Genomic DNA, 22,938 nt, shown 5'->3' with positions numbered 1-22,938 from the left:
AACCAACTAGCCTTTTTGGATTGTAAAGTAATTATAAAAAAGGACAGAGCGCTAAAAACAGAAATATTTAGGAAGGCTACGCATACTGAATGCTACTACTCAAGCAACCCTAGTCAGAGGGGTTACATGCGGAGAATGCGGGTTGAATGGTTACTTCGAAACCGACAATCACGGTTGACCACGAAACAACTAGTAGCTCAGTGTTCGAATATCCACAAACGGCAATTGCTATCACAACTTGAGATTGATGAGGTACAACACAAATTCCAATGTGAAGGGCCCCAGGCTGCCACATCAGAGGAAGAGGTTAGACCAGAGATTGGGAGGCCAACCCCAATGAATGAAATGCTGAGTGACGCAGCAACTGACCTGAGAGATAAGATCATGGCAAGAATGAAAACTGGGCAACCAAGAAACCGATTACAACGGCTACGTGAAGTACCACCTGAAAGTCTCATGGAAACTGCCACTGAGGACGATCCCGACCGGAACTATCATGGAAACAAATGAGCTGATATACGCTTCAGCATCAGCGATCTCAGAGATTCTTGGCTACAAGCGCAACCGTGACAGCTACGAGATTCATTACCCACCATGGAAAAGACGGTTGGGGGCCAAGATCAAGGCGGCTCGGAAAGATGTGAGTCAATTGACAGAGATCCAGAGAGGTGTGAATAAAAGGCCAATACCCAAGAGGTACATGCAGATGACCATACCTGAAGCACTCGAAACTGCCAAACAAAGGCTCCAGGCCTTGTCCAGTCGCCTAAAGAGGTACACGAAAGAGAATGAGGCCAGAAGAATAAACAGGCTGTTCGCAACACAACCTGCGAAAGTGTACGCTCAGTGGCAGGGTTCTAACAGCAGAGCAGACCCTCCAAGGCTGGAAACTGAAAGATACTGGAAAGGCACAATGCACAATGGCTGGTGACTCTGAAAGAGGAGCACAGCAACCTCCCTGAACAGAACCCAGTTACCATCACAACGGCAGATATACAAGGAAGAGTCTCAGGTATGAAAAACTGGACGGCACCAGGCCCGGATATGGTCCACACCTACTGGCTAAAGAAACTCACAGCTCTCCACGAGCGCCTAGCATCACAAATGAACCAGTTGCTGATGGATGGGACTCACCCAGGATGGCTAACCGAAGGGCGAACAATCCTGATCATGAAGGATTCCTCAAAGGGTGCAGTTCCTTCCAACTATCGGCCAATAACCTGTCTCTCCACAACATGGAAGCTCATGTCAGGCATCATTGCGGCTAAGATAAGTGGACACATGGATCAATACATGAGCAAAGCACAGAAAGGCATTGGTAGAGATACTAGAGGTGCCAAACATCAGCTGCTGGTTGACAGAACAGTCGCACAAGACTCCAAGTCCCGACATACCAACCTGTGCACAGCCTGGATTGATTACAAGAAAGCATATGACTCGATGCCACACACATGGATCACTGAATGCTTGGAGTTGTATAAGGTGAACAGGACCCTGAGAGCCTTCATTGCAAACTCGATGGGGATGTGGAAAACCACACTTGAAGCCAATGGCAAGCCACTAACACAAGTGTCCATGAAATGTGGCATATACCAAGGTGATGCACTCTCCCCCACTGCTGTTCTGCATCGGACTGAACCCCCTTAGCCAGATAATCGCCAAGACAGGCTATGGATACCGCCTCAGAAATGGAGCTACAATCAGTCACGTCCTCTACATGGATGACATAAAGCTGTATGCTAAGAGCAAACGGGACATAGACTCCCTGATCCACACAACCAGGATCTACAGCAGTGACATCGGGATGTCATTCGGGCTGGAGAAATGTAGTCGGATGGTGACTAAGAGGGGCAAGGTGGTCCACACTTAAGGTGTCTCACTCCCTGAAGGAACAATAGCAGACATTGAAAACAGCTACAAGTACATCGGTATACCACAGGCCAATGGCAACATCGAACTAGCAACATGGAAAGTGGCTCAGAAGCCAGCTCAATGGCAAGAACAAGACCCGGGCAATAAGCAGCTTTGCCCTGCCAGTGATCAGATACCCTGCAGGAATAATAAGGTGGCCAAAGGAAGAGATTCAGACCACGGATGTTAAGACCTGAAAACTCCTCACCATGCACGGAGGGTTCCATCCCAAGTCCAGCACACTGAGACTGTACACAAGCCGTAAGGAAGGAGGCCGGCGATTAGTGAGTGTGAGAGCCACTGTCCAGGATGAAACATCCAAGCTCCATGAATACATCAAAGAGAAGGCTCCAACGGATGATGTACTCAGAGAATGTCTCAGACAATGGGGAACAGAGGATGACAATCGTGGGAGGAAAAGCCCCTACCCGGGATGCACCACCGAACCATAACAGAAGTGGCTGATATAAAGAAGTCCTATCAGTGGCTAGAGAGGGCTGGCCTAAAGGACAGCACAGAGGCACTCATCCTGACTACTCAAGAGCAGGCCTTGAACACCAGAGCCATAGAGGCACAGATATACCATACCAGGCAGGACCCAAGGTGTAGGTTGTGCAAAGAGGCACCTGAGACAATCCAACACGTAACTGCAGGGTGTAAACATCTGTGCGCAGTATGGACTGGAAACCCCAAGGTCAAAATGGGAAACACCTCCCAAGGTAGTAGAGAATGACCGAGCAAAGATCCTGTGGGACTTCCAGATACAGACTGACAATATGGTAATGGCCAACCAACCAGATATCGTGGTCATCGGTCTCATCAAAGACGGCGACGAGTCTGCGTACCGACAACAAGTGGAGCAGCTGGAGCTCTGGTGCAGCCGTCACAACCTGGAGCTGAACACGCTCAAGACTGTTGAGATGATGGTGGACTTCAGGAAACATCCATCACCACAGCTACCCCTCACACTATCCAACTGCCTGGTGTCAACCGTTGAGACCTTCCAGTTCCTGGGAATCACAGTCTCCCAGGACATGAAGTGGGAGGTCAACACCAACTCTATTCTGAAAAAGGCCCAACAGAGAATGTACTTCCTGAGGCTGCTAAAGAAGCATGGCCTGCCACAGGAGGTGCTGCGACATTTCTACACAGCTGTCATCCAATCCATCCTGTGTTCTTCCATCACCGTTTGGTTCGGGGCCGCAACAAAAATGGACAAAATCCGACTTCAACGGACAGTTAGGACGGCGGAAAAAAATCATTGTCAGCGCCCTAGCCACTCTCGAGGACTCGCACACTGCAAGAATCCAAACTAGGGCGCGGAAAATCCTACTGGACCCTCCGCACCCTGCCCACCACCTTTTCCAGCTACTCCCCTCAGGCAGGCGCTACCGATCCATGCGCACCAAATCCAGCAGACATTTAAACAGCTTCTTCCCCCAAGCCATTAACTCTTTGAACTCTTTCAACAGTTGCCAAAATGGAACTGTATAGTGCCACTTAGCAGTTTTTTTGACAACGATACTAGTGCAGCGTGTTCTACCGGAAACAAATTCCTTGTGTGTTCTACATACTTGGCAATAAAGATGATTCTGATTAATATGAATGGTTTTCTGTTCCTTATTATTGGTAAAAATCCAGCCAAACTATCGCAATAAAAGTCAACTTGCCGAGTACATACACAAGGTTACTGCTAGCTAGCCTGCACACGGCTCATTAGCTTGCACGCTTGCTTTCTGCTGCCTCTCACAGAAGTATATTGATGTTAACGTTAGCATGGGGCTTGTCATAGTGCCATTGACATTCAACTGTTTCATGGATGGGATTGGATTGGATTTGCCTTTATTAGTCTCGCAGTGGAGAAATTTACATTTCACAGCAGCAAAGTGATGAAATGTGAGTGATGGATGGGATTGTTTCATTGCAAATTACAATCTATCAAATGAAAAGCTTTTCTCTCCACAAAGGCGAATCAACCTGATTTGTTTTGACTCGTCCGCTTATTCAAAAGGGGGCGTTTGCCTGTTTCAACATCAACGGCACCTAAATCAAGATCATCCAATCAAAATGGCGCTTTCCGCCAACACAAGCCGAAACAGGAAATGAAGGGTGAAAAAGGGGCGGGGATGCAGTTCCCCTCCTGGCTTTGACTTCTCCCTTGGAGGACGCCAACGGCAGCCAAGTCAACTTCCAACTTCCTGTACAGGAAGTGGCCTCTGCGCGGCGGTTCGACACCTTGCAAGTTGCCAACAGAGCCATCGTGGAAGAAATCCGCCACCTTCATAACAATAATACATTTCATTTAGAAGTGCCTTTCAAAACTCTCAAGGTCACTTTACAGTCGCTGGATCAGTTTCTCTGTGGGTGAGCAGCGGCAGCCACACTCGCCGGCGTTCACTCAACCCAGAAGTAACTCAAATAGATAGAAAGCTAGCTAATAGATAGCTAGCTTGATAGCTCGCCAGCCAGCTAGACCACTAATAGATAGCTAATAGATACTAACATAGCAAATAGATAGCTCGGTAGTTAGCTTGATAGCTAGCTAATAGATAGCTAATAGCTAGTTAGCCAGCCAGCCAGCTGGACCACTAAAAGCTAGCTAATAGATAGCTAATAGATACATATAGCAACAGCTTGTTAGCTAGCTAATAGATAGCTAGCTAGATAGATAGCCAGCCAGCTAGATAGCTAATAGATACCTGTGTATAGAAAAATAGATCTTGTTCTGTAGCCACAAGGGGACATTAGCCAGTGACTTCTTGTGCCGGTCCCAAGCCCGGATAAATACAGAGGGTTCATGCGGATCAAACGTCTAAAGATGGAGGACACTCATTCGCTTGAAAGGAAAAGCCCAAAGGAAAAGAAGATATAGAAAAATAGACAGTGAGGTAGGTAGCCTGATAGCTAGCTAATAGATAGCTAGCTAGCCAGCTAGACCACTAATAGATTCTAACATATCGCAAATAGATATTCACATTTTGGGTGGGTTTTTCTTTTGACTGATATTGCTTAAATTGTTTGGGGGTCAAAAATCCAAATCCGACATGGAGGTCGCTCGGCGTCTCGCTCGGCTGGCAAGGGACCTCCATGTTTTTGCGTGATTCGACTTCTTCATTGCTGAAATGGGAACAGGATGACATTGGCACGTTTTGTTGACATTTTCCTCGCAATGCTTTTCAGTAGATTTGCACTTTTTTGGGGGACATTTCAGTTTGAATCCGTTCTCAGTTTCTCAGGACGACCAAGGGACACACAAGACCAAACGGTGAAAGATTTAAATATTGGTGCCCATGTTTATTCATTCGTTAGGAATCGTATACATTTGAGGGCAAAAGGTCATGTGTTCCAAAAATTGGATGTGACGTCTCAAACCTTCCTCGACTTAAAACTCTCACTTTGAGAAACTTCTTTCTTTCTCTAAAGTCATTCTATTCGCTATCTATTAGCTAGCTAGCTGGCTACCGGGCTAGCTATATATCTGCTATCTATAAGCTACCTAGCTAGCTATCTAGCGAGGTATTAGTTATCAATTGGGTAGCCAGCTAACTTTCTATCTATTCGAGTTATTCCGGGTTGAGTGAACACTAGCGCATGTGGCTGCCGCTGCTCACCCACTGGAAAACTGATCCTGTGACTGTAAAGTGACCTTGAGAGTTTTGAAAGGCGCTTACAAATGAAATGTATTATTATTATTATTATTTTATAGCTATTAGCTAGCTCGCTTGCTACCAAGCTGGCTATAAACTTGCTATCTATATGCTATTTGCTATCTATAAGCTATCTAGCTAGCTATTAGTTATTGATTAGCTAGCCAGCTAACTTTCTATTTATTTGAGTTATTTTGGGTTGAGTGAACGCTGGCGCGTGTATGTGGCTGCCGCTTCCCACCCCCAGAAAAACTGATCCTGTGACTTTGAGAGTTTTGAAAGGCGCTTAGAAATGTATTATTATGATGATGATGATGATGATTATTAGGGTGACCACGTTGATAAGTGAGTGGCTTTAACGGCAATGATGTCCTCACATTGATCACGCCAGCAGTTAACGATTAGAACGGTTGTGCGTGGATGTGCGAGCGTGCACGTGTGGTGAGCGTGTTGCAATGCGCTGACAGCTTAACGAACTCAGCCGCTGTCAGTTAGGGCCAGCAGAGTACAATACGGGCTTGCGGTGAATGTGGTTTACTGTACTCTGTGTCCGTGTGAGTTTGTATGACTATTTTTGTGAGGACCACTATGATTTTATACCATACGTAGTGAGGACATTTTTATAAGTGAGGATTTTTTGGTCGGTCATCACAAGTTTTTCATTCTAAAGGCATCTCACGCCTTATCTGGAGTTAGCCAGACCTCACAAAGGTCAAACAGGAATGTGTGTGTGTGTGTGTGTGTGTGTGTGTGTGTGTGTGTGTGTGTGTGTGTGTGTGTGGTGGCACACTTAAAGGACAACCGACGTCTCCGGACAAGTTGTGTCCATAATTTGTAAAATGGCTTCAAATGACTTCTACTCAGCGTATTTGACAAAGATTCCACCACACATAGCTATATTTTACGTTTTAAGACTCGCGCTGAATATTCCGGAAGTCTTGTTTTGGAGTTGGTGACGAGTCCTCACCCTACGTCACTGAAGGAACGCCCCTGACCAAAAAAGGACACCTTGTAGAAGTCCTTCCATCAAGTTAATGCATTTTGCACCAAAACGAGGCAGAAGAGGGCGACAAAGCTCCGTGTAAGGAATTAATCAGCCTGTGGAAACGGGCTGATGAATTCCTTACACGGAGCTTTGTCGCCATTTTCTGCCTCTTTTTTAGTGTTACATTCCCCCCCACCCCTTATTGCCTCAAAATGGCATGGAATCAGTTCTTTAATCGATGGCAAACATGTATGCTTTCCTCTTCAGAACTATTTGAATCATCTTCATAACTGGATGAGTAACAAGAAAGCATCTTCTCCCAATCTGAAGCCATTGTTTTGATTCTCCAGCAATGCAAGACGTCTTGGGGTGACACCACAAATAAGGGGGCGGGACCTTCTGATACTGGCCACTTCCGGGTTCATTTTTTTTGCAGATTTTGGACACTTTAAGTCATTTTTTTATTGGTGTTTTGCATTTGACTAAAAATATCAGCCTGTTTTGGCTATTTTAGATGCTATAAAACGTTTTTCTGATGTCAGTTAGGAAACAAAAAAATGGTGTCTGTTGTCCTTTAAATAACAAAACACTTGTTGTGTTTATGATTTTGTTTTGTGTTGACTATTATTTGAAGCGCTTTTTGTTACAGCTCCAGCCGTTGTGGAAGCGCTATATAATTCTTATTATTGTATCTAAGCTTGTCTGTGACTGTAAAGTGTCCTTGAGAGCCTTGAAAGGCGCTAGAAATAAAGTGTATGATTATTATTATATAAATCGGGACGTATCGTGTTATATGTCAATCAAGCTGTCGATACATGTCTCAAGTCAGATGTCATCCAAAAAGATGAGCGTCCACCATCACCAATTAAAAAAAAAACAACAACAACAAGAATTCAAACAAGACTGAGACATTTGCTTCAGGGGAAGCAAATGTGCATGGCGTCTATTGGAAGAAAACAAAAACTGTGGCCTTAATCAAGTCTCTTGAGGTGAATGTGAAGAAACACATTTCCGCGGAGGGGCTCACCGCCAGCTTTTTGAACATAAATAAGAACACAAAATAAATAGCTTTGCTCACTTGCATAGTTGCGTCTCAGCCATTTTGAGGGTGAGTCAATCAATGCACCCCCCACATTTTCTTGAGCAGCGATATTCCAAATGTTGCCACTCTTGTCGAAGGCGTGTAGTGACGTGTCCTTCGCGAACGAACCGCTTCTTAGAGCCGGCTGGATATCCAAAGTGAATTAAGAGAGCCGGCTCCTAACAAGGAGCCGGAAATGGGAGCCAACTCTTTTTTTGTCCTCTATTCCACGCCCCCAGTCTTCGATTAAAGCCGCACGTGATTGGTCGATATCCGTGGTAGAGGAGGGAGGGAAGAATTACAGACGCACGCAGCGGGGGTAGAGGTTAGGGTAGACAGTGTCACGTCCGCTTGAGGAGTGGCGACAGGACTCGAGGGACGACGGAAGGTGGTTAAGGTCGGATCCAAAATACACGGTGGAGACAGTGATTCCAAAAAGAGTCTTTACTCAGACACGTGTGGCAAAAAAAAAAACCCAGAAAGTCAGGCAAGGTAGAAGAGCAATGACTGACAGAACACACTTGGGTGACAGGGAACTTCCTGGAATACACCGACAACAACAGACCGGTAAGGGTGGCTTTTATAGCCAGAAGGCACAATTAAGGAAACGGGGAACAGGTGCGTGAGTCCGGAGAGCCAGGAAGGGAGGGAGGGGCAAAAACGTGCATGGCAGGCAGATTGACCACTCCAAATTGTCCCAAGGTGTGAGTGTGAGAGTGATTGGTTGTTTGTCTTTGTGTGCCCTGCGATTGGCTGGCAACCAATTCAGGGTGTCCCCCGCCCTGTGCCCGAAGACAGCTGAGATAGGCTCCGGCAACCCCCGCGACCCTAATGAGGAATAAGCGGAACGGAAAATGGATGGATGGATTTAAAAACTTGCCATTTGGTAGCCAAAAGAACCAGATCTTTTTAGTGAGCCGATCCAAAAGAGGGGCTCTCTGAAAAGAGCCGTCTTTTGGCTCACTAGTTCACATTCAAATCCCTCTTCTTCACGGGCAACATTTTGTGGGCCACAGCGCCTCTTAGCGAACAGGATGGACATCGCACCCAATCGACGCCACTCGGGGGCGGAAGAATGAGAGTGAAAAAAAGTTATTTGACTTTTATTTTGGAGGGATGGGGGGCTGGAGAAGGTAACCTGGAAGCCCCCTGCCCCCCCCCCCCCCCCCCACTCTGGTTCCACTCTTGCCTTTGTGACCTTTGTTCAATTTAAAACGAGGAGTGAAGGAAGGTGGGGGGGGGGGGGTACAAAGAGAAAGCCACCGACGCGTCACCACGGCAACATCCACCCGCCATCGACTGGACAATTATTATTGACGGGCGGCGTTGATCTTTGCGTGGACTTCACTTGTCGCTTCTTGCTAATGAAAGTTTCTCAGGCTCGGTTTCCACGGCAACCCAAAGTTTGCCGCCTGCCCGCCAAGACAACAGAAGACGTTGACCGTCCGACAGGAGCTCGCCAAGGGTCAAGTGCAAAGGGCACCCCCTTAGCGTAGCCTCCATGCTAACCGCATGAAAGTTAAGATAATAATAATAATAATCATAATCCATTTCATTTCTAAGCACCTTTCAAATCTGTCCAGGTCACTTTACAGTCACATGATATTTTTTTTCTGTGGGTGACAGAGCAGTGGCAGCCACAAGCATCAGCGTTCACTCAACCCGGAAGTAACTCAAATAGATAGAAAGCTATTATTGTGTTAAGTTCATCCTGTCTACTTAATATTTAATGAACCGATTCTTTTCTTACAGACAGTGTATTGTAGGTGTTCAATTACCTTCCATAATTTGGCGTCTACTTCCGCCTTCGTCAGAGTGTCAAGGATGTTGTTGTCACTCTGACAAAGGTGGACGTATACGCCGAAACATGGAAGGTAATTGAACACCTAAAAAACACTGTCTGTATGAAAAGAATGTTGGAAAGCTAGAGAGCTAGCCAATCGATAGCCGACGGATACCTAGCGAGATAGACAGCCAGCTAGAGAGTGAATAGCTAACTGACTAGATAGCTAGTTAACCAGCCAGATAGCTAATAGATAGCTTTCAAAACTCTCAAGGTCACTACACAGTCACAGTTTTTCTGTGCGTGAGCAGCGGCAGCCGCACGCACCAGCGTTCACTCAACCCGCAAGTAACTCAAATAGATAGAACGCGAGCGAGCTAATAGATAGCTATATAGCTAATAGATAGCAAGCTAGGTAGCTAATATACAGCAATAGATGTAGCTAATAGATAGCCAGCTAGGAAGCCAGCTAGATAGCTAGCCAGCTAGGTAGCTGGATAGCTATATGGTGAAATGAATTATTATTATTATTATAACTTGTTATCTATTAGCTACCTAGCTAGCTATCTATAAACTTTATAGCTATCTATTAGCTAGCTAGATAGCTAGCTAATTGCTATCTAGATAGCTTTCTATCTACTTGAGTTATTCCGGGTGGCGTGTGTGGCTGCCACTGCTCACCTACACAAAAAAATGGTTGGCGTTGTGGTCCTCCTCGTCTTTGTCCCCGTACTCCAGGCCCTCGTCCAGGGTGGCCTCAGCCATCTGGATTCCGGAGGCGGACGCTCCAGGAGTCGGCGGCGGGGCCGCGTCCACCGAGGCGGCAAGTGTAGACACCCTCGTTGTAGCGGTTGGCCACGATGCGCAGGTCACGACCTCTCAGGGCCACGTGTCCCGGGACGGACGCCGCGATGCGCTCGCCGTCTTTGTACCAGCTGCGGACACAAGTGGACGGGTCCGGTCGGCGCCACCGAGATTCAGGCCGGACCGCCGTCCCGGTCGGCTGACCTGACTCGGGGCGCCCGTCTGGCGTTGGGGTTCTTGGGGCGACAGCGGAAGGCCACCAGCTGCCCGTGCGGGACCACCTTCACCCTGACGCCGGCGGGCGGCGTCGGCGTGGCCACGACCTCAGGGGGCTCTGCAGAGGCGGAGGTGGCGACAATAATAATAATCATAATAATCAGAATACCTTTATTCGTCCCGCATTGGGGAAATTTGCAGTCCACAGCAGCAATTGAAGAGGGATGGGATAATAATCATAATAATCATAATAATCATAATAATCATAATAATCCATTTTATTTCGAATCGCCTTTCAAAACTCTCAAGGTCACTTTAGTCACAGCAAAAGTTTTTCTGTGGGTGAGCAGCGGCAGCCACATGCGCCAGCGTTCATTCAACCCGGAATAACTCAAATAAATACAAAGCTAATATATAACTAATATCTATAATATATATGAGTATAATTTATATTTTTAGCTAATATATAACTCATAATGAATGCCCTCATGAAATGACAAATGAAAAAAATGTATGGGAAAAATAAATAGCTAGCTAAATGGATAAATTGATAGCTAGCAAGCTAGATAAATAGATAGCTAGATAGATATATAAATAGCTAGCTAGCTAGCTAGATATATAAATACAGTGGGGCCTCGGTTTACGAACACCTTGCCTTACGAAGTCTTCGGTTTACGAACGTTAAATTTTTGAAAATTAAACCTTGGATTAAGCAGTACTTTTCGCGATACACACCCCCCACCACAGTTGGCGGAGTAATCTTCAGCGGAAGAACACCAAAGCACACGACCGAACACCTCCCCGGCCGGCCTACCTTTCCACACCCCCTTTCTATGAGTGCACACGTCGATCGTCTTCAACAATACTTTTGCTGTTATGGGAGCGAAAAAGACCCCACCACAGGCTCATGTTCAGCCGAAGAAGACACGAAACAAAATTACAGTGGAGGAGAAGAAGGAGATCATTGAGAAACACGAACGAGGTGTGCGTTTGTGGCATCACAGGTGCGCACCGCGGCTTTCATGTGAATCTCAGCCTGACACATTTCCCACGCTGTGTGTCACTTCCCTGAGAGTAACTTTCTACGACCATTCTACAAATAAAGAGCCCGGTACCGATATATTAAGTCCACCACAAAGCCGTTATTTACTCGATGCTTTCACGTGACTAATGACACGGAACTTGTCACGTGCGAGTTGACAGCTAGGGCGGGGTCGCCGCTCCCGACCTCCGCCAGCTGCTGTCAATCCCTTGATAACCGATACTGGGACATTTCAACGAGTCGCTGTCACCTCACCAGTGACATGATTACGACGCCTCGCGCCTCGCCAGTGTCTCGGACTTGCCAGCAAAAGAGTTTGCTTCGCCCGAGGTGGTTGTTAGCCGCGATCGTGTAAGTTTGTTGCTTTCCGGGATCGCGAGTTTTTTTCAACCCCGCGTGCCATTTTATTTGGCCTAGCTTGATAGGCTGGACGGATCGCCCCCGTCCGCCTTCTTTTGTCGCGTCATTTCGGGTCCGTGGAATCATCGGACTGGCGCCTTTTGTTGTAATAAAATCTCTGCCATCACCGCCTACTCAGGGATCCAACCCCTTTTATTAACGTTCCAACGAGTCAGCTATCCCTGTCACGCTCGCAACGTGGCAGTAGCATTGCGTTCCGCTGCTAGAAAAGGCTTGGCATGATGTCACCCTTCGATCCTTGAAAGCAGCATGGAAGAATTGGTCATGTGCAGGCTTTGATTGAACAGTTCCATCCAGAAAAGACTGGCTATGACAACCATCAACATGATGAATGATAATGTGATGCCTCAGTTTCTTTCGTAAGACCTTACAAGTCAGAATGCAACAAGTGTCAATTAAGAGCCATCAACGACCATCACAAATGTCAATAAATTGACTTTATGATACAATGCAGTGTATTTCTTTCATTACAATACAATAGCATATTTATTATACATAGAATAAGGTATGGTGTGTGTAGTTTTAAGGCTTATTTAGTTGAAAAGTATATTTTATGGAGACCTGGGAATGGATTATTCTCATTTTAATGGTTTCCTATGGGAAATTAATTTTTGGGATACACACTTTTCGCCTTACACACTCTGTGTGGGAACCAATTAAGTTCATAAGCCAAGGCCCCACTGTAGATAGCTTGATAGATAGATAGATAGCTAGATAGATAGATAGCTAGCTAGCTAGCTAGATAGATAGATAGATAGATAGATAGATAGATAGATAGATAGCTAGCTAGATAGATAGATAGATAGATAGATAGATAGATAGATAGATAGATAGATAGATAGATAGATAGATAGATAGATAGATAGATAGATAGATAGATAGATAGATAGATAGATAGATAGATAGATAGATAGATAGATAGATAGATAGATAGATAAAAAGCTAGCTAAATAGAAAGATGAACAGCGAGATAGCGAGATAGATAGCTCGATAAATAGCTAGACAGATAAATAGATCGCAAAATGGATAGATAGTGAGATAGCTAGATAGATTGATAAATAAATAGCTAGATATAGATACATACATAAAAAGCTACATAGATAGATAAATAGCGAGATAGATAGCAATCCATAGCTAGATCGCTACATAGCGATCCATAGCTAGATTGCTACATATATATAGCGATCCATAGCTAGATACATTGATAGCTCGATCGATAAATAGATAGCGAAATATAATATATATTTCTCAAGCTCTCAATTTTCTTTCCTCTAGTATTCAGTGACGGCCATTTTTGATTTCTGACGAAAATCTGCCTGCAATTGATTGTTGATATTTGCTCATTTAGATTTGGAATCTTTTCTGTTCTTGTTTAGAATTTCAAAAGCTTTCCAGTGGTACCTTACTTGTTACGATTTGCAGGAAAAAATGAAGAGAGTTAGCATATTTTAGACTGAAGAGGCTCCCGAACTGGCTCACAGCTTTTCATTGTTTTCAGCGTGGCAGAAATTCCCCCATACGTATTTCCAACATTAAAACTGCCATGATTTTTTTTCCTTATTATTTGTCATTGAGCAATAATCTATGCATCATTTGAAAGCTATTTAAATGCACTTTAATGCAGTGCGCTGAATTATTCTTGACAAATGTTGTCACATCCCTACAAAATCAATCTGCCTTTTGATTGGCTCCCGCCACTTTCCCGTTCGACAAACATTCCACGTCCGCTTCGGCCACAATGCTTGGCGCCGCTCACCCGAAAGCTCACCCGAAAGCTCGCCCGAGCACAGGAGGCAGCGGCGCGGGCACGTCTCGCTCATCGGGCGCTCACGACGCTCGCACGGGCCCGCGGAGGCCCGGCGCTGGCACGCGCGCTTCTTGTCCGCGCAGCCTGAAGCGCGCACACGCGGGCGGTCACAAGACGCACGCGGAGGCGCCAGGTCGCCGCGGCCCCGCTCTGACCGTAGAGCCTCCGGATGGCGCCCACGTCGTCGCGCCCGACGTCCCGCCGGCTCGCGCCGGTGGCGTTGGGGTGCATGAGGGCGCGCGGGTCGGCCGAGTGGCGCAGTCCCAGCGCGTGGCCGATCTCGTGGGCCGCCACCTGGACCAGGTCGGTCAGCCAGGCGCCTGCGCACACCGGCCGAGGAGAAGGCGGGCAAAGGCGGGCAAAGGCGGGCGGGCGGCAAGAACCCTACCTCGTCTCCAGCTGAACCGGGACCTCCCGACGATCCACAGCTCGTCCTTGTCAAAGTGGATCTCGCCGCGCGGCGGCGGGAAGGCGTGGGCCAGCTCGCCGTTGGCCCCGTCGAAGCACGGATGCAGCGGCCGCGACGCCCCGCAGTCCGAGTGGTTGGAGGCGTAGAAGCCTGGCGCGTGCGCACGCGGGCAGGTCACGGGGGTCGGCGTGCGTCAACGCGCGCCGCCGACCAGGCTGGCGGGGGCGGCCTACCGATGCTGATGTCGGCGCGGAGCCGGCGGACTTCGGTGAAGCTGAGCGGCGACACGTCGCTCCACTTGGAGAAGGCCTCGGAGAAAGCCTTCCGGGTGGCGTCGGCGCTCAGCGTGTCGGGGAACGACTCCAACCTGCGGGCGGGCGGGCGTCGTCAGAGCGCGCGCGTCGGTTGCCGTCGGTGCGCCGACGTCACCTGTACGTGATGTTGGTGTGCGTCCACTTGCGCCCGGGCGGCTCCAGGGCGTCGCGCTTGCCGACGCGGTGGCGCGACGAGGACGCGCCGGCGCCAAACACCTGGAACGGAGCCCCGCGCCGCCACCCCCCGCGTCATCCTCGGCCGCTTGCCCGCCGGCCGCGCGGAGACGTCGACGGGGCTCGACCTGTGAAATCGCCATCAGCGCCGCCAGGATCTCCATGACGTCACACAAACGGGGCGCGGGGCGAAGGACGCCGAGTCTCTCCTGGAAGCACGCGGGGCTCATCTGCGCTCCAGAGGAGGGCGAGCAAAGTTTGGAGGCGGCGTGGAGGGGGCGGGGCGGGGGGCGGCGCCACTTCAGGCGAGGCCTCACTGAACGCTTTGGCTTCAAGGCCAATCCGCAAAGGGCTTTTGTCCTTCACTCCGCGCAGACTTTGGCCAATCGTTTGGGGAGCTTTTGTCCAACTCCAAGGGGGAAATCAGGACCAGGGACTCGGGAAGACCCCTTTTCTTGAGCTCAAGGCCAAATTCAAAATGGCGGCACCCCCGATTTTGTTCCCGCTGACTTGATTTGAATCCAATTTGTCAATGACAAATTGCCAGCCTGCTTTTTTGGGATCCACCGCCGTCAGCATCGCCGCCTTGCAAACCGTGACGGCGTCTTCAGCGGTCATTGCGACGCACGCCTCCAAACTTCGATAAGTTGACCATCACAATTATCTAGACGAATTTGTGTCCAGTAGAACGCGCTGCACTCGTCTCATCATCAGAAAATGGAGAAAAATGGAGGCACTCTACTTTATTCGTCTCACAGTGGAGGAATTGTCATTTCACAGCAGCAAAATGATGAAAGGAAAGAAAGAAGAAGAAATGAAAATAGGAGGAGCTGCAGGAAAGGCAGCCGCTCTCGCGGCGCCATCTTGAATACAAAACTAAATAGCAAATAACATGACAAGACAAAGACACAGAGTCGTTCATTCTTCAGCACTTGCTGTACCCTCTTTGTTACATAAAGCAGTTCCAGATGAAAGAGAGGATCAAAGCGTCCTTTTCACCAGTGGATCAGGGATGTCATGGTGGAATGTGCATGTCTACTATACAAGCTAAATGTTGACATCATATTAGCTAGCTAACTTGATCAGTTATTCCCGGTTGAATGGGGTCACCGTTGCTGGCTGCCTAGCTAGCTATCTATCAGCTGTCTAACTAGCTAGCGAGCTATTAGTTATCTATTAGATAGCTAGCTAACTTGATCTTTTTGAGTTATTCCCGGTTCAGTGAACACTGGCGCATGTGGCTGCCACTGCTCACCCACAGAAAAACTGATCCTGTGACTGTGAAGTGACCTTGAGATTTTGGAAAGGCGCTGATCAATGAAACGTATGATTATGATGATGATGAAGATGGCCGATCGTCTGCAGGAGGGGCCCCTCCATGGGCCACGCGGCAGACAAAAAACTTTTCACGACCCCGGTCGTAAGTCGATCTGGTCGTAAGTCGGATGTTAGCGATACGTCACATATTGGTTTCTGGAGCGCTTTAACAACAGCCGAAGCTGGAACAAAGCGCTAGCATGGAAAAGAGGCAAATGCTGCCCCCTCGTGGAAGGGAAAAACATGGCCAGAGGTCTGACCGGCGCTTTATCGGCCCCAAAACGAGAAAAATTGGGGAACGGCGCTCAACGTCATGGCTTCAATTGCCCAATAAATCGGGCAACGGCAGGGCATGAGTTCATATGGAGGGAACGTCCGACTGGCGACCGAGTTCCGTTCCGACCAAACGGTCAAAATGGTGGCAAATTGAAAGCCATTCCAAATGTTGAATGCAATGTTTTGAACGTTGCTATGCCGATGACCATTTTGTCTTTGGGAACCTTTGACTGAGCGTCTTCATCTGGAGCCACGAGGGGACACAAGTCAGTGTCTTCTTGTGCCGGTCCCAAGCCCGGATAAATCCAGAGGCTTGCGTCAAAGCTTGGCCAAAACAAACATGCCGATCAAGATGGAGGACGCTGAAAGGCCAAAGGAAAAGAAGACGAGCCCTCCCTCCCCACCACATTTTCACACATATCCGGTTGCCACGGAGACCGACCATCTGCTACTTTTCTCACCGGAGCGAGCGAGCGACCCGACCTGACCCGACGACCCCTCGCCTGCGGACAGTTGACAAACACACGGTACCTTGCATTGCAGGGGTTTCTGAAAAACGACAAGTACAATTTTTCATTCAAAGCTGTAATGACACACTTGAAAGGACAAGCGACGCCTGCCGACAAGTTGCGTCCATCATTCGTCAACTGACTTTTCTACTGAGCGCATTTGACAAAGATTCCACCGCATAGAGCTGCTAGATTTGCCCTTTTAAGACTCGCGCTGAATATTCCGGAAGTCTTGTTTTTGAGTTGGTGACGAGTCCTCACGTCACTGAAGGAACGCCCCTGATCGAGAAAGCGACACACAATGCATTTTGGGTACTTTGTTTGGTCTGGATGGCAACATTAGAAGGAAAACACATAAATAATGCGATGGTGAATGGTTGTGTGTTGCACCAAGACAACTATTTGATATTCGCTAACACAAATCAGCCCATTTCCAACGGAGCTCGGGCGCCATCTTGTGCATTTTCTGGGTGTTACATTGCTGTCCACCTCAAAAGATGGAGGACACTGATTTGCTGTGGCGACCCCTTGTAGGGAAAAGCCCAAAGGAAAAGAAGAAGAAGACATTGCTGTCATTGACGGCTCAAATTGATATGGGACTCCTTGAATCGATTGCAAACATTTATGCTTTCCTCTTCAGAACTATTTGAATCCTATTCATAACAAGAAAGCATCTTCTCCCAATCTGAAGCCATTGTTTGGATTGTCCAGCAATGCAAGACGTCTTGGGGTGACGTCACAAACAAGCTGACTTTGACTTTTGAAACTTTCTGAGGTCAATTTGAAGGAGTTTTGAGACACTTGAAGTTTTTCATTTGACTCAAAATATCATAGTGCGTGTTTTGGCTAGTTTCGATGCTATAAAACGTTTTTCTGATGTCAGTTGGAAAACAAAAAAAATGGTGCCGGATGTCCTTTAAAGGACAACCGACACCACTTTTTTGTCTCCTACAAATGAAAACAATGGCTTCAGATTGGGAGAAGATGCTTTCTTGTTACTCATCCAGTTATGAATAGGATTCAAATAGTTCTGAAGAGGAAAGCATACATATTTGCAATCCATTAAAGAAGTCCTTCCGTGTCATTTTGAGCAGTCAGGACTCCGATGTAGCATCCCAGAAAATCAGAATCAGAATCAGAATCATCTTTATTGCCAAGTATGTAGAACACACAAGGAATTTGTTTCCGGTAGAACACGCTGCACTAGTATCGTTGTCAAAAAAACTGCTAAGTGGCACTATACAGTTCCATTTTGGCTACTGTTGAAAGAGTTCAAAGAGTTAATGGCTTGGGGGAAGAAGCTGTTTAAATGTCTGCTGGATTTGGTGCGCATGGATCGGTAGCGCCTGCCTGAGGGGAGTAGCTGGAAAAGGTGGTGGGCAGGGTGCGGAGGGTCCAGTAGGATTTTCCGCGCCCTAGTTTGGATTCTTGCAGTGTGCAAGTCCTCGAGAGTGGGTAGATGCACAAGATGGCGCCCAAGCTCTGTTGGAAATGGGCTGATTTGTCTGCTGGGAATTTGTGTCAACTAGTATCAAATAGTAGTCTTGGTGCAACACACAAGGATTCCCCATCGCGTTATTTATGTGTTCTCCTTCTAATTTGGCCATCAACACAAAGTTTTCAGACCAAACAAAGGACAGCAAAATGCATTGTGTGTCCTTTGTCGGTCAGGGGCGTTCCTTCCGTGACGTCAGGACTCGTCACCAACTTGAAAAGAAGACTTCCGGAGTATTCAGCGCGAGTCTTAAAAGGTCAAATATAGCAGCGATATGTGGTGGAATCTTTGTCAAATACGCTCAGTAGAAGTCATTTTACAACTCGTCCGGAGGCGTCGGTTGTACTTTCAGGCAAAAATGAGTGCATCCAAAAGATAGGCTGCCAAATGACAAACAAAGTCATGTCGTTTATTCAATACATTGTAAGAATGAAAATTGTAAAGAGCAGTACATTGGGGAGACGCAACAAATTCTCCAAAAAAGACTTGGCAGGGATATTACGAGTGGGCCTCAATCGGCAGTACATTTGCACCTAAAAGCTAGCAACCACTCATTTGACGACAATGAGGTTAAAATCTTAGCGAAAGAACATAGATGGTTTGAAAGGGGAGTCAAAGAAGCTATTTTCATAAAACAGCAAAACCCTTCACTAAATCGCCATGGTGGGGTGAGGTTTCATTTGGATCCTTCTTACAACAGACTTCTTAAGCAACATAGGCTTAGTTATTCTGATGTGGTGATGCCACTCTTGTACGACCGAGAGCTTACGCAGACGTAGACACATGAGGCGCTTTGCTGGCGACCAATCCGCCATCCCGCCCCGATTTCCACTTCCGGCGCTTACCACAAGAGACTCGTTCCTCGTCGCGTCCAACGCGGGCAGCGCCAACTGTGCCGTTTTTTCTTTAGGTTTCAATTTTCTCATCCAACCGACAAAAATCAAAACCTAAAAAAAGGACGGGGCGCCAGCGGACATTGGACGGCCCGGTTCCTTCCCGGCGGAGGTCGGAGGTCCTTCAGGAGGCCACAGGGGGGCATCCGGCGCCTTCCATTTGGACTCCACTGGCGGACAAGCTGCAAACTCCCTTTCAGACGTCTGCAACTGGACTTCTGGCGATCTGTGACGGAGAAACCACAAGCGTTTTGCACTCCACCTCATCCGTGGCTGCAAAACGGCATTGACAAAACATCGGAGGCAAAATCTTTCTGCCGAGAACGGCACATTTTCTTCGACAAATATTTCTGGATTTATTTATCCAGCTGGCTATTTCGCTAGCTAGCTATTTGCTATCTCGTTCCCTGGCCGACTATTTAGCGAGCTATCTAATATGAAGTCCAAGATGGCGCCCGAGAAGACGGCCGTCAGCAAGTGCTTAATTTTGTTGTTTTTTTTGGTCTTGTTTTGTCTCATCTTTTTGTCACTTTGTGTTGTTGTGCGTCGTGTGGAATGGACACGTACTGTTTTTCAGCATTTTTTCACCATTCATCAAGGAGGGGACTTGAATTTTGAAATGTATTATTATTATTATTATTGTTGTTGTTATGATGATAAAAGTTTGATGGGCGTGACGTCACGTGGTTCGTTTGTCGTCTTCGCTTTGATTGGAGCAGCCCGGTCGGCACCCGACGGCGGCACCTCGCCGTCCTGCAACAAATTCTTGCTTGGATCCGTCAAGAGGACCGACCGAGGGGAAAGCGCCGCTCGTCCTCGGGATCGATATCGATGACGAACTCGTCAAACGACGGCCGTGTGACGTCACCGTCCGTCGCGTCCTCGCAGCCGGCCGATGCCGGCGCGCGCGTTGGCAGAACGAGCTCGTACGAAGATAAAGACGACCGGGTTGTCGACGTCGAAAGAGGCGAGAACGTGCCGGATTTCGTCCTTACGCTTCGTCGACTATGCGCCACGACGCCCGTCGTCTTCGTCCCACGTTCGATGGCGGCCGGCTTCAACGCACTTCCGCTAAGAGAGCGCCGCTTGCGCCTCTAGCGCCACTTGCTGGACGGGCGGACAAACGATCACATTCAAACGGACAGAAAGGCAACCGTCAACGTTCAGTCTCAATAATAACAATAACAATAATAATCATCTTCTTCTTTTCCTTGGCGCGGCGTAAAGCGTCAGATGTCCCCGGGAGCCGAGGCTGCGCCAGGCGGCTGCGCTCTCTCACTCGAAACCGGTCCTCGTCCGTGTCAGCTTCGATCGGCCCGGAGACATTTTTTCGGCTAGCTAGGTAGCTAGCCTGCCGACGTATTGAACGCGCAGTTAAGCAGAAAAACGAATGTATCCATATTTCTCGCCATTAGCATAACATCAAGAAGAGTGGCAGAGGCAAAGCCTTTTTCTTTCCTGCCTTGTCGACACCGCGCACTTGGAAGCCAATACGGATCTCCATTTGGCCAACTTTTAATTCACTCGCCACATCCTCCTTCTCCCACCACGAGTGTGATTTCGCCTCGCTCCTGTCTCCCCATACTCATCATAATAATAATAATCATCATCATCATCCATTTCATTTACAAGCGCCTTTCAAGGTCACAGGATAAGCTTTTCTGTGGGTGAGTCGCGGCAGCCACACGCGCCAGCGCTCACTCAACCCAGAATAGATACAAGAATAATAATAAACCATTTCATTTATAAGCTCCTTTCAAAACTATCAAGGTCACCTCACAGTCATTAATAGATAGTAACCTAGCCAGCTAAACGTTAGCTAGCTAGCTCGATAACCAAAGGGCTAGCTAAACATATAAGTGGGGCAACTTCTGAAAAATACAAGCTGATCTTTCTTAGGTGCAACATCAACCGTGAGACGGTCAATGACTGGCAACCGGTTCAGGGTGTCCTTCGCCGACCGACGGATGGTCCGAGTCAGCTGTGATCCTCCCTCAAAACTTCGGAGTTCGGAAAAGGAACATGGACGGATGCTTTTTGAACAGAGAAGATTGCGCAATTCCCCAAAGATGAAAATCAAGTGACGGACGCGCTGGAAAAGATGAAAAACATTTCCAAACATTTCAAAGCAGCCTTTTGGACTCTTTTTATTTTTAGTTTTGGCTGACATTTTGGTTTTCAATTGTTTGAAGCTTTGTGGATACACTGAGTACACACACATCCACCCACGCTCACACACACCAACCCACACACACCGATGCGCGCACACACTCTAACCCACGCGCAACCACACACACACACACACACGCACAACAACTCACCCCACCCACCCCCACGACTTCAAAGCATCATTCCATTGGTGTCAAAGACGCTTCCGACCATGCTGGCTATAGGAAAAAACATCACGCCACTCCCCAATCAATCAATCAAAAGATTTGCCGATATCACAAGTTGACAATTCAATTTGTTCAGGCAACAACGTTGCGGCCTCGAGGGCAAAGTGCGCCCGTCCCGCACTCGTAGCCTCAGGACGCGCGTCGGCTCGCGCCCGCCACGTTGCGCCGCAGCCAGTCGACGGCGTCGCCGCCTGAGGGACAAAGGGCGGCGAGCGCGTGGATCAGTGGTTACGCCCGCCCGTCGGGTCAGGGTGACTTATCCGTTTGCTATCTATTAGCTAGCTACCTAGCTGGCTATCCATTTGCTATGTATTGGCTATCTGGCTAGCTAGCTAGTTAGCTACCTGTCTCGATGGCCATCTATTAGCTAGCTAGATTTCTATCTATTTGAGTTACTTCTGGGCTGAGTGAGCGCTGGCGCATGTGGCTGCCGCTGCTCACCCGCAGAAAAGCTGATCCCGTGACCTTGAGTGTTTTGAAAGGCGCTTAGAAAAGAAATGAAATGTATTCTTGCGAGTATTATTAGCGGTGAAGGCGTGGCGGATGACCACCTTGAGCCACGTCCGGTCGCCAAGCGCCACGCCCGAATCAGCCTTGGTCATCGCCCGGACCACCGCGGCCATGTCGCCCCTCCGCGCTTGTCGTCACCCGGCGGCCTCCGCCGAAGCTCGAAAGGGGGGAGTGGCGCGTTACCGTAAGGTGGGAGGAGCTTCCCCGTCACCGCCGCCGCGCGTCAAGGCGGGTTGCTCGGCGCACCTCGGCGGGGCTCGCTGACCTTCCGGCAAGGCCGACGGGCCGCCGGCTCCCAAAACCGCAACAGCGTCAGCGTCGGCGACAGGAGGCTGGCGGCGCAACCGCGCATGAGGGACGGCAAGGCGCTAAGGCGAGCGGGCGCCGCCGACGTGAGCGTGCGGCAACACTTACCCCGGCCTCCGGGCGGCGTCTTTGAGGACCCTCGCCGCCGGCAAGTCGCCGGCCTTCTCCGGACTGACCTCGTTCACCCGCAACGAGCATCGGCGGCGTCGCATCCGCTTCTTCGGCGCGCGGCGGTCGTCCGCTCAGGCCGCAGACTGACTCGACTCGACACTCGGAGGCGCGCGCACGTGCGCACGCAAACGCAATGGTCACGTTATTGTCGTAGGAAGTCGTGATGTGTTGTTCGCGAACGAGCCGGTTCTGAGAGCCGGCTCTATGAACTGAACAAAGAGAAGGAGCGGAAACGGGAGCCGACTTTTTCCCCCCTCTAGTCCCCGCCCCTGATCTTCGGTGAAAGCCGCGCGAGATTGGTCGATATCCGTGGGAGAGGAGCATTACAGACAAACATCAGTAAGAAGGGCGAGGGGAAGGGGTTTGGCTACACAAATGTTATCACATTATGTTATTATTCCATTTTTATTCAAATATTTTTTACTAGTTGTTATGATAGCATTATTAATATGAAAAGTAAATGAGAATCAGA

General features: G+C 48.4%; 2 protein-coding genes across 3 annotated transcripts; both read right to left on the bottom strand.

Moving 5' to 3' along the window:
• Positions 1-9,930: 9,930 nt before the first annotated feature.
• Positions 9,931-14,843, bottom strand: mmp23bb (matrix metallopeptidase 23bb). 2 transcript variants are annotated; one of them, XM_089013820.1, is made up of 8 exons: positions 14,722-14,843; positions 14,535-14,635; positions 14,339-14,472; positions 14,085-14,255; positions 13,852-14,016; positions 13,646-13,780; positions 10,416-10,545; positions 9,931-10,342 (listed from the first exon to the last, which is right to left on the bottom strand). In XM_089013820.1, the coding sequence occupies exons 1-8, from the start codon at positions 14,821-14,823 to the stop codon at positions 10,165-10,167; spliced, it is 1,116 nt and encodes a 371-aa protein (XP_088869946.1). In that variant the 5' UTR covers positions 14,824-14,843; the 3' UTR covers positions 9,931-10,164. The 2 variants fall into 2 exon arrangements, with proteins under 2 accessions (XP_088869946.1, XP_088869947.1); XM_089013821.1 differs by having other exon boundaries at positions 14,541-14,635.
• A 6,662-nt stretch (positions 14,844-21,505) lies between these two features.
• LOC148887938 (segment polarity protein dishevelled-like) lies at positions 21,506-22,722 on the bottom strand. Its single transcript, XM_089014299.1, has 3 exons — positions 22,404-22,722; positions 22,236-22,321; positions 21,506-22,116 (listed from the first exon to the last, which is right to left on the bottom strand). Exons 1-3 carry the CDS (start codon positions 22,505-22,507, stop codon positions 21,917-21,919), a joined length of 390 nt encoding a protein of 129 aa, XP_088870425.1. The 5' UTR covers positions 22,508-22,722; the 3' UTR covers positions 21,506-21,916.
• Between the last annotated feature and the right edge of the window lie 216 nt (positions 22,723-22,938).

Source organism: Hippocampus bargibanti, linkage group LG14 (genome assembly GCF_051943395.1).
Source record: "Hippocampus bargibanti isolate YZ-2025 linkage group LG14, ASM5194339v1, whole genome shotgun sequence".
Taxonomy (NCBI): domain Eukaryota; kingdom Metazoa; phylum Chordata; class Actinopteri; order Syngnathiformes; family Syngnathidae; genus Hippocampus; species Hippocampus bargibanti.
This window is presented reverse-complemented; position numbering and strand designations above follow the sequence as displayed.